The sequence below is a fragment of the Mauremys mutica genome, chromosome 12, assembly GCF_020497125.1.
Source record: "Mauremys mutica isolate MM-2020 ecotype Southern chromosome 12, ASM2049712v1, whole genome shotgun sequence".
In the NCBI taxonomy this organism is placed as follows: domain Eukaryota; kingdom Metazoa; phylum Chordata; order Testudines; family Geoemydidae; genus Mauremys; species Mauremys mutica.
Window position 1 is genome coordinate 49105299 of NC_059083.1, and position 10570 is coordinate 49115868.

The following is a 10570-nucleotide window of genomic DNA, read 5'->3' on the forward strand; positions in this document are numbered from 1 at the left end:
TCTTTGTTGAATTTTTCCCAGCTTGCGATGCATTCGAGCCTCCAATGTTAGGAATCATTGGTCATATCTATCTAGCTATTTTTGCACCCACTGTCAGAATAGTTTGGTTCGCTCTTTCTCTCTCTCTCTCTCATGTTCCCACCACTGCATTATCCATCAGCCATTGCTATGTCCCTTCGCTGAATGTCCTGAGTTGCTGGGACTCTCTGCAGTTCCTAGCAGACAGGGATCTACTCCACAGAGGGGCGCTCCCTTCTCCCTTCCTTGGGCAGGCTTGGCTGAGAGGTGATGGACTAAATGGGATGAGGGATTGAAAGCCCTCCCAGCTCTAGAGACGGCCAGGCAGAGGAAAGAGGAAAGTGATGTGGGAAGGAAGTGATGGCCAGGACTGGCCAATGGAGAAAAGCAGGAGAAAATGTCTGGTGTTTTGAGGTGGGAGAGAAGGAAGCAGGGGTGGGGACTGTTCTCTGGGGCTGGGGTCATGTCAGGGGAGTGGGTCTGAGCAGAGGAGGAGTGGTGGGCCAGAGGGGTTCAGGAGGGATCTCTGAGGAAGCTGAGTTAGGAACTCTGGGTGGAGAATTGACTCTGGGCCATGGGAGGGGGTGTGTGGAGGGCTTGGCCCACACTGCCCCTTTGTGGCGGGTGTGTGATTGGGTGTCAGGACCTTGCCACTCACAAGTTCACTAGCCCACCTTTCGGCAGGCAGCCAGTTGCGGCCTAATGGCCTTCATCCACACCATCACCCCTTGGTCAGTTTAGTGCTTCCTAGTGGCTGGAGTCCATGTAACTCACCCCCAAGCATCGAGGTAGTGTCGCCCTATGTCCATATAACATGACCTCATATGGGAGCAGTGCAGCCTAATGTCCCAAGTCCATGCAATCCCCCTTGCAAGCAAGGTAGTGTGGCCTAGTGGCCAGAGTCCATATAACGTGATCTCCCCCCCCCTGCCCCATGTGGACACAATGCGGCCTAATGGCCAGAGTCCATGCAATTCCTCTCACAAGTGGGGTCGTGTGGCCTAGCGGCCAGAGTCCATAGAATTCTCCCAGTTCAGGGGGTGCGGGTGGTAGGGGGATCCAAGCCCACCCTCTCCACTGAATCCCAACCCAGGGCTGTGGTAGTGGCAGACTCCCATTACCACCAGCTTGGCAAGGATCTTCCCACAACACACCAAGCTCCTATGCGGCTTTAATGTCAAATGCCTCTAGTTCCCCTGGGTCACTTCCTACCATATTTGCCAGGTTCTCTGCATCGAGGGTTCCTCTGGTCTGTTCCCCTCCTGTGACGTCCTCCATCTGGGTATCAAGTGCGTTCCGGCTTGGCTGGCTTCTGGATCTTGGTGCGCAGGCTCTACCTCTTCAGGAGCTAGCAGCGTGCCTCCTTCTCCTCCGGCAGTCAGCCCAAATAGAGCAGCTCTTCAGGCCTTTATACCTGTTCTCCAGTTGAAGCATGCCCAGCAGAGCTTCCAGGGCATGGCTTCCTCTGCTAGGAAAAAAGGGTTAAACCCTGCAGTACCAGTGCGGGGCCACTCTGCCCCGTCACAGGGAATCTCAAAGAACAGGGACCAAAAGCGTCCATGAGATGGAGGGTTGTGAGAGGGGAGGGAGGGAATAAGGGGTTAGGGGTTGTTTGGGTGTCTGGGCTGTGTGAGGTAGAAGGAAGGAGACACCCAGGGAATAGAGTAAGAGCGTTCAGGGGGTGGAGGATGCGGCAGAGGCTGTAGTCTAAGGGCCTGAATCTCCTCTTCCTGAAACCAGACATACACCACTGCAACATCATGGACTTACCCTGCAATGAGTGATGGGGGAATCAGCCCCATTGACTCCAGTGGGATTGCTCCTGATTTACACCAGGGTGAATGAGAGGGAAATCAGTTGACTGCAGTGGAGTATTTCTAACTTTTCTTACCGTTGGTGCATTTTGGTGCTGATTTATTGTGCACGGCTAGAGATCAAACCGGGGCTCAGATTCTCAAACCAGGGACTCCAAAGCTCAGTAGAGTACAGTCCACCTACTCACCCTCAGGGGAAATAAAGTGACAGAGATCTTAGCCACAGTTTTTAGTTCTCAGTCAGCTGCAGTGCTTGGAGTCTCGCCAAATGGATTGCACTGTGCACGTGCATGGTGAGAGGAGGAGATGGCTGAAAACTGTTTCTGACTCGCAGCCCCACAGCTGCTGAAAGGAGAATGTTCTGGCCAACAAATCTAGGCCCTGTGACTTAAAATCTAACCTTGTGCAGAAATCTCTGACTAAAAGCAGGTGATATCTGCCTCTGTTGAAGGGTTTCTAATCTTGGGGAACTGTCACTTGAGCACAGTCGAATATTGAGAAGGTGCTGAAACTCTTTTTAAAATGAAAATAAATAACCCATGCACATGCTCCCTGAGAGGGGGAGTGGAGATGATTGGGGGTGGAAGAGTTGGTGGGAAAGGGAGAGAGGAGTTTTGTGGGCCATGACAAGAGGGGTGATTATGGCAAGGAGGATAAATGAGGAGGGTGAATAGGAGATTGGTTGGGTGTGAGGAGATGGGGAGGGGTGGGACACTGGGAAGCGGAACATGAGGGTGAGTGACAGCAGCCTGGGGGAATATTGAGGACAGGGGCACCTGACAATCCTACATTCCCTTCCCATGTCTGTGCCAATATCTGGGGGTTCCTAACCCATCTATGGGGGTCCAACCCTCCCTGCTCCCCTCACGTGATCTTGAGAGCTTTGTCCTTGTCCTGCTGGGGGACTGAATCTATCTCCCTAAGCCCTTCCCCATGTGTGCTGGGTCTAGGGAAGCGCCGCCTCTTGGGATGTGAAGCTAAGAAGAGGCACATGGGGACCATGCACTGACAGCACCATGAAGACCCTGCTGGCACTGGGGTGACTGCTACGAGTGGAGCAGTTCACACGTCTCAGAGCGATTGATTAAGGCTGCACCATCTCCTGGAAGGGTTCTCGGTCAGCTCACAATAGATGAACAGGCCACTTCTCTGAGCATTCAATGTGGCAGATAGATGCATTCAACTTTGTTCTGCACTTATCGAGAGGCTCTGGGGGTGGATGTGAGGGGAACCCAGAAAGGCACATAATACAGTTCCCATCCACAAAAAAACATTGTGGTTCTGAAAAGAGCCATTTGCTTCTCTCATCCTCCATATCCACTGCTATCTACAGACACCACAAGGACCACTTACTCCTACCAACATTTTTCTTTCTCTTCAAACAGCTAGGAATTTAAATAGCCAAAAACTTCATTGAAACAGAGTTACGATCTCCAGAGTTAAGATCTCATGCCCATCCAGAAGGTCCAGTTGAGCAAAACTCAAGGTTCTGAAAACCTGGACATACAGAATTAAGGTAAGGTAAGGTAAATGACCACATAACCTTAACTCTGCCCCCTTTGGGTGATGCTCCAGAACACTCCTAACACCAATACTAGTGCTCTGCCTTATCACTGCAATGGACAGGCGCTACTTGTGCTTGCCCTATGCTTGAACACTGGGCCTGCTCCCCGCACAGAATGCCACATTGGTACAATTTAACTATGCCCCCTTTTACAGCCCCTTCACACTTGCACACAGGAGACCACCTAAACTCTATTTACCCCTATCCTTTATTAAATCCACAGCCTGCTCTCATATTCCTCCTGACCACTGAGAAGATGACCCCAGGGCTCTGTTACTGACATGACCTACACAATTCTGTATTGAAAGATGCAGATGGGACCCTCAAGGGACACATGCACCTCCTTCCTTTGGTCACACATAGGGTGAGGGGGTGAGACCAGATCTCCCCATATTACAAACACAGCTCTATGGCGCTCTTCAACTAATCCCAAAAGCTCATCATATCACAAACACACCACTCTTCACCCTCCACCATTTAAGTCAGCTACAGCTAGTCCAATGAATGCAGCTAGAGTTTAATACAGAGAATTCCATGGGGCTATTGTCAGTTCCTGGGGGTAGAGTTAAGGTTGTATTAGCATGTACATTAACTCTCTATTTCTTGGCTTTCCAAAGTTTAAATTTTGCTGTACAATACAAAGTTCTGGAAGTGTCTGAACTATCACTGGGAAACCTTAAATCTGTGTTAACAAAGGATTTTGTGCTTTTTTTTGTTTGTTAGTTAGTTTGTTTGTTTTCCAATTTATAGCTAGATAGATCAATCAATTCTTATCTGATTTACACTGCAGTAAATCTAGAGTAACTCTACTGACTTCAGTGAATTTAGTCTGGATTATTACCACTGTAAACACACCATTTTTTATAAAAAAAGATTGCATATCACATTCCCGTGGAGGCAATAAGGTCATAATTTGATTCTATCTGTAAGGAAATACAGAATCAAGCCATGGTCATGGGAGAAATCTAGAAATTTTATTTTTGGTGAATAACTTCCATCCAGTTAGTATCCTCAAGGAACCTTTGATCTCCTTGTTCCTCATGCTGTAGATGATCAGACCACACTGCTACAGACTGAGGATCAAGTGGCTAGGCAGGCAGTCCTGCAGAAAAGGACCTAGGGGTTGTAGTGGATGAGAAGTGATTTGTAGACTGCCTTGGCCCTCACAGTGGTTTGTTCTCATTGCCAAACTCAGATCTGGTTCCATATTTTGTAACATCACTATATACAATATACCATCTAACCTGGGACATAAAGGTGTTGTGTTTGTGTGTGAGAGCCAGTGAGTGTGTGTCTATGATTGTTTTTGTGCTGGGGAAAGAATGTGTTTGGTGCATCTAAGCTGGTGTGTTAGAGTGAGTGTTTGCATGTTGCATAGTGTATGTGTGCCTGCTTGTGTGAAGTGTGAGTGAGCATCATGGTGTGTGTGTGCGTGCATCAGTCTATGGAAGATACCGCATGGATGCTTGTGTGAGTGTTTGCCTGTGTGTTTAAAGGGCAAATATTGAACACAATAAAAGTTACCTTCCTCCTTCCTTATTGCTCGTAATCTAGCACATCAAATTTCCCATGATATGCAGGAGGAAAAATCCAAATAGAGCTGGGTGAATAATACATTTTTCATTTCACTGGCAATTTTGTGGGTCAAACAGAATAAAAAATAATTTTGTTTCAGGTTTCATTTTGACAAAATCTAAACATTTTTTTCCATGTCTACAATGTTTCAAAGTAAAATTAAGGAAAAGAAATAAATGAAATGTTGTTTTGTACTGGAAAATCAAAATGTTTCATTCCAAAAAGGGCAATTGTTTTACACTTCAACTGACAATGGCACTTTTTTAACCTCTGACCAGCACAAACTTCTGTGGTTCCTGTTAAGAATGGACTTAATTCTTCTCTCACACTGATATAAATCCTGATTATTTCAATTCATCTACTTTAGTGCCTGTGAATTTACTCAAAATTTATCTCAGTCTAAACTAGGAGCTGAACTTTTCTCTGGCCGCTTGATCAACATGCCTGTTTTTTAAACTGTTTGTTTAGGAAGTTTTAACAAGTTTACAAATCCTTGTCCTGTAAATATCAGAAACAAAACAATCATTACAACAGCAAACTTTGGTTTAAAGGGACATCAGACAGTAATATTGTCACCAGATCTTTCTATTTAACAGGGTTTTACCATAGTACAGAGTGACGTTTCTGTATTCACATATTAACAGACCAGGTATGTCTGTCAAATGTTCATATGCAAAGCAACTGGACAGATGTGCTGGGATTTTTTTTTATTTTTTTTTTTACAGGTGAATATACTTTGAGCCCTGAATAAGAGATCACCAAATATCTAAGTATCTATCTTTCCTCTGTCTATTTTGCTGAATATGTAATGATCCCTTTGCAGCAGTTGACGAGAAGTTGAGAGGAAGAGGGGCGAAGGGGGGGGGAAACATGGGGAAATAGTTTTACTTTCTGTAATGACCCATCCACTCGCAGTCTTTATTCAAGCCTAATTTAATGGTGTCCTTTTTGCAAAATAATTCCAATTCAGCAGTCTCTCGTTGGAGTCTGGTTTTCAAGGGGTTTTGTTGTTGTTGTTGTAATATTGCAACTTTTAGGTCTGTAATCGAGTGACCAGGGAGACTGAAATGTTCTCTGACTGGTTTTTGAAAGTTTTAATTCTTGACGTCTGATTGGGGTCCATTTATTCTTTTACATAGAGACTGTCCAGTTTGGCCAATGGACATGGCAGAGGGACATTGCTGGCACATGATGTCATATATCACATTGGTAGATGTTGTAACTATTCCAACTACTCCAATTTGTAACTCTTAACCCCATTGAAGGGATGACAACTTTGGAATGGAGCGGTGAAGGGACTGAACAAAGTCAGAGGAATAGCTGGGATCAGATCTCAGGACACCTAGAACCTTAGCTTGTTAATAATTAATTAATTAATTATCTGATATAAGAGGCCCATTATATTAGGTAAGACACAGTCTCCGCCTCAGGTACAGGCAAAGGGTGAAAGGGAAAAGACAGCCCCAGGGAAGGACTTTCCCAAGGTAACACAGCAGGTCAGTGGCAGGGCTAGGAATTGATGACAGATGTCTAGAGTACAGTCCTGTGTGCCTGCAGTGTTTGCCTCACAATCTTTCCTCGAGACCCTGCTGCCACGTTGGAATTCTGATTACTTTAGTTTCTGGAAACTCCTCAGGGAAGTAGAGGGCAAGAGAAATTAACTGTTGCCTCTGGGCAGTTGAGGGCTCCAGGCAGTGAGTCTCACAAGCCTTTAGAAAACAGACATGGATAAATCACCTTCCTGCAGCACCAGCCTTTTTGACACACAGCTCATCTGCAGACAGCACAGATGTCAGTGTATTTCCAACGGTGCAGTGGGGGAACAGCCTCTCATAATACAGTGATAAGATCATTAGATAGAGAGATTGGTGGCTAGAGCAGTGTGTATGGGGCTAGAGAGAGAGGGGTAACCAGTTGCTGTATGTAGCTGGAGGAGAAAAGACATCTCAGTCTGGGCGGATTCCACATTGACCGGCACCATAAGTTTGCTCTTGCAATTAAATATATTTGGGAGTTACACAGTGGCATTTTAAGGATGAAATTGTAAGTGACAATACATTTTTTTTCATAGTTTCACTCTTAGCTCAATTTTAGCATGGGAAACTCAGTCAGTCTAAAGAACTTACCTTAGGAAAGAGAGGGCACAATATCTGTTCCTCAGTTTCCTTCTATTGGGAGTGGGGAAATTGATGAAATTGACACATTTTTTAGAATGGATTAAGGAGTTTACATTAAAGTAATCCAAAAATTGTGACAAACACTATCAGCTCATTGATATCTTTCAATCTGTATACATTAGTTTGTTGTTATTGCTGTCTGTCTGTCTCTTTGTACTTTTCTCCCTTAATTAGTTTGTTTTTACTTCTCTAGCTAACTGTTAGTTTTTGTTAGTTCTGTGTTTCTCTCGCACACTCTGTATCTGTTCTTTTCTTACTGTACTTGTGTCTCTATTAGTTTGTTGATCTATCTATCAATTTTTGTCTAGTTCTTAGTTTACTTCTGTCTATTAAAATGCAGCAAGAGCAGTTTAGTCAAGTGGGTTAGAGTAGTGGTGACCAGGAGCCTGGATTGCTGGGTTCTATTCCCCAGCTCTGGAAAGAGATTGGGGTCTAGTGGGTAAGAGTAGCAGGGACAGAGAGCCAGGCCTCCTGAATTTCATGTGTGGCTCTGGGCAGAAATTCAGTCCAGGTTTGAGAGGAGAGGAACCAGAACTGGGGTTTCTATTTCTGTCTATCATAAGGACTCTGGGGCAGGCACCCCTCATAACTTGAAGCTGAGTAGTTAGGGCTTTAACCATTCACCAGGTGAGTGTTATGCTTTATTTTTATCACTGTGTCATATGTTCAGATCTTCAGGTGAGTGACCCAAGTACCATGCTGGAGAATCACTCTCACTAGCGTTGGTTAGCCCAATGACTACCCATTGTCACTCGCAGCAGTCATTCCTGATGGCAATGGAGAGTCACTGGCACAGAGGCTGAGATACAGTCTGATGCAGTCATTAGAGGAGGGGACTGGGAGTCATGACACCTCACTTGTGTTCCCAACTCTGGGAGGGAGTTGAGTCCAGTGGGTAGAGCCAGAACTCCTGTCTTCTATTTCCAGCTCTGAGAGGGGTGTTGGATTTACAGAGTTAGTGCAGGGAGCAAACTGGGGGGACTCCTGTGTTCTTTTCCAAGCTCTGGGAGGGGGTTTTGTTGAGTGGTTAGAGAAGAAGGATGGGGAGCCGGTACATCTGTCTCTCACAGCAAGTGTGAAAATCTGGCAAGAACGAGGGATGGGGCATCAGAGATCCTGGGCTATATTCTTAACTCGAGTTTACCATGTAATTATGACTGGTTTGGGTCACCTCCATGTGAGATGCTGCTCCAGTTTAGAGCAGTATAAAGTGGGAGTAATTACATAGCATGCAGTGAAATTATCCCACATTTGTAGCAGTGCCCCTGACAGCAGAATCTGGCAAGGCAGACCCCCAATTCCCCTCTGTAAACTGAGGATAGTAACATTTATACACCGTTATCCAGAGTTTGCCACCTCTGGGTGACAGAGGTATACAAATACCTGAAAAGCAATTGTTCCTATTTTTCCTCGCCATCACCCTACTGTAAATTAGGAGTAACTCCACTGCAGTCCATTGAGCTGATTCTACTTTCTCTCACCCCAGTGTAAATCAGGAGTAACTCCATTGGAGTCAGTGGGGCTGTTTTCCCCAACCTCATTCCCACATTACACCAATCTTCACAAGCTAACGGTCTGACTCAAGTAAATTATGGTGGTTTTCACAAAAAGAGAGTTATTTTTACTGATCTAATGCTGTCCCTTGCTCTCTTCTCTCCCTCCGCAGAAATCAAACAATGTCCTGAGAAAGAAAATGTCCAACCGAACTACCTTGACCGATTTCCTTCTCCTGGGATTCTCTGAATTTCGGGAGCTGCAGATTTTGCACTTTGTAGTGTTTCTAGTGATTTACCTGGCAGCCCTAATAGGGAATCTTCTTATCTTCATGGTTATAGTCTTCGACCACCACCTTCACACCCCCATGTACTTCTTCCTGATGAATTTGTCTGTCATAGACCTTGGCTCCATCTCTGTCATTGTCCCCAAATCCATGGCCAACTCCCTCATGAACACCAGGTCCATTTCCTATGCTGGATGTGTTGCCCAAGTCTTTTTCCTTCTCTTCTTGTTGGAAGCAGATTTTTCCCTTCTTACCATCATGGCGTATGACCGATATGTCGCCATCTGCCAACCACTGCAATATGAGACAATAATGAACAGCAGAGCTTGTATCCAAATGGCAGCTGGTGCCTGGATCAGTGGGATTCTTTACACTGTGCTACACACTGGGAACACGTTTGCATTGTCCTTCTGTGGAGGCAATATGGTGGATCAGTTCTTCTGTGAAATCCCCCAGCTGCTGAAGCTCACCTGCTCTGACTCATATCTCAGTGAAGCTGGGGTTCTTGCTTTTAGTATATGTTTGTTCTTAGGCTGCTTTATTTTTATCATTGTGTCATATGTTCAGATCTTCAAATCAGTGTTGAGAATCCCCTCGGATCAAGGCCGGCATAAAGCCTTCTCCACCTGCCTCCCTCACCTCATTGTGGTCTCCTTGTTTTTTTGCATTTCTAGCTTTGCCTACCTGAAACCCACCTCCAGCTCCCCATCTGCTCTGGATCTTGTGATGGCTGTTCTCTATTCTGTATTGCCACCAATCATGAATCCAATTATCTATAGCATGAGGAACAAGGAGATGAAAGCTGCCCTGAGGAGACTGACTGGTTGTAGGTAATTAACCAAGAATTCATTTCTGTCTTTATCTAATAAAAGTTTGCTTACTTAGTATCTGTTCATTTAATGTCAGTGATTTCCATGACCACACAGCTTGCACACAACCAGGTCTGATTCTGATCTCTTTGCACCAATGGAAATCCAGATTAACTTCGCTGATGTCACTGCTGCAGGGGAGATTTACACCAGTAGAAAACCTTGCCCAGTTGTGGAGTTAAATGGGTGTAAATTGTGTGCATAAAAGGAATTAGACTTTCATTCCATGTCAAAACAATACCTGTTACACTGGTTGGTCACATGCACCCGTTCCATGGCCAGTGAAAACAATGATGGGAGTTGTCTTGTTTGTGTGTATAAATCAGGAGTGGTTTCATTGGAACCAGAGGAGTCAGACTGGTGTAAGACTGGGGTAGTGGAGAGAAGACATTTGGGGTAGATCCTCAACACATCAATGTAGTTGCATTGACTTTGGTGGCTCTAAAATGATTTGCAGCATCTCTGGATCTGAGCTACTGTATATCTATTGCCACCAGCTGATGACAGGACACATTCTTTTATAAACCACCATTCGTGGCCTAACCGTTGCAGGGGGAGCCTGGTTTACATGTACATTTGGGCATGTGAGTGATGGAGAGACTGGCTAGAAATTACAGGGAGGTTCTAACCACCAGTTGGGCAAGGTTCTGGAGCAGCCTCTAAATAGAAGTTGTGGGGGGCAAGTGATCAAATTCATTTTCAGACACAGCTGGACACATGTCTGAGTGGGACTGTATGATGGGGCTGCTTGTGATGGTGGAGGGCAGGGCTCA

The 10570-nt window shown here is 45.4% G+C and overlaps 1 protein-coding gene across 1 annotated transcript; it reads left to right on the top strand.

The window, feature by feature from the left end:
• The first annotated feature begins 2100 nt into the window (after window positions 1-2100).
• On the top strand, window positions 2101-9762 carry LOC123346864 (olfactory receptor 14A16-like). Its single transcript, XM_044984314.1, has 2 exons — window positions 2101-2125; window positions 8924-9762. Exons 1-2 carry the CDS (start codon window positions 2101-2103, stop codon window positions 9760-9762), a joined length of 864 nt encoding a protein of 287 aa, XP_044840249.1.
• Window positions 9763-10570: the final 808 nt, after the last annotated feature.

Excerpts from the sequence above, each read along its gene's own strand:
- LOC123346864 (XM_044984314.1), top strand. The coding sequence starts at position 2,101 with ATGGATTGCACTGTGCACGTGCATG. Across the intron at positions 2,126-8,923 it reads TTGCACTGTGCACGTGCATG|TGTTTCTAGTGATTTACCTG; the intron begins GTGAGAGGAGGA and ends TGCACTTTGTAG.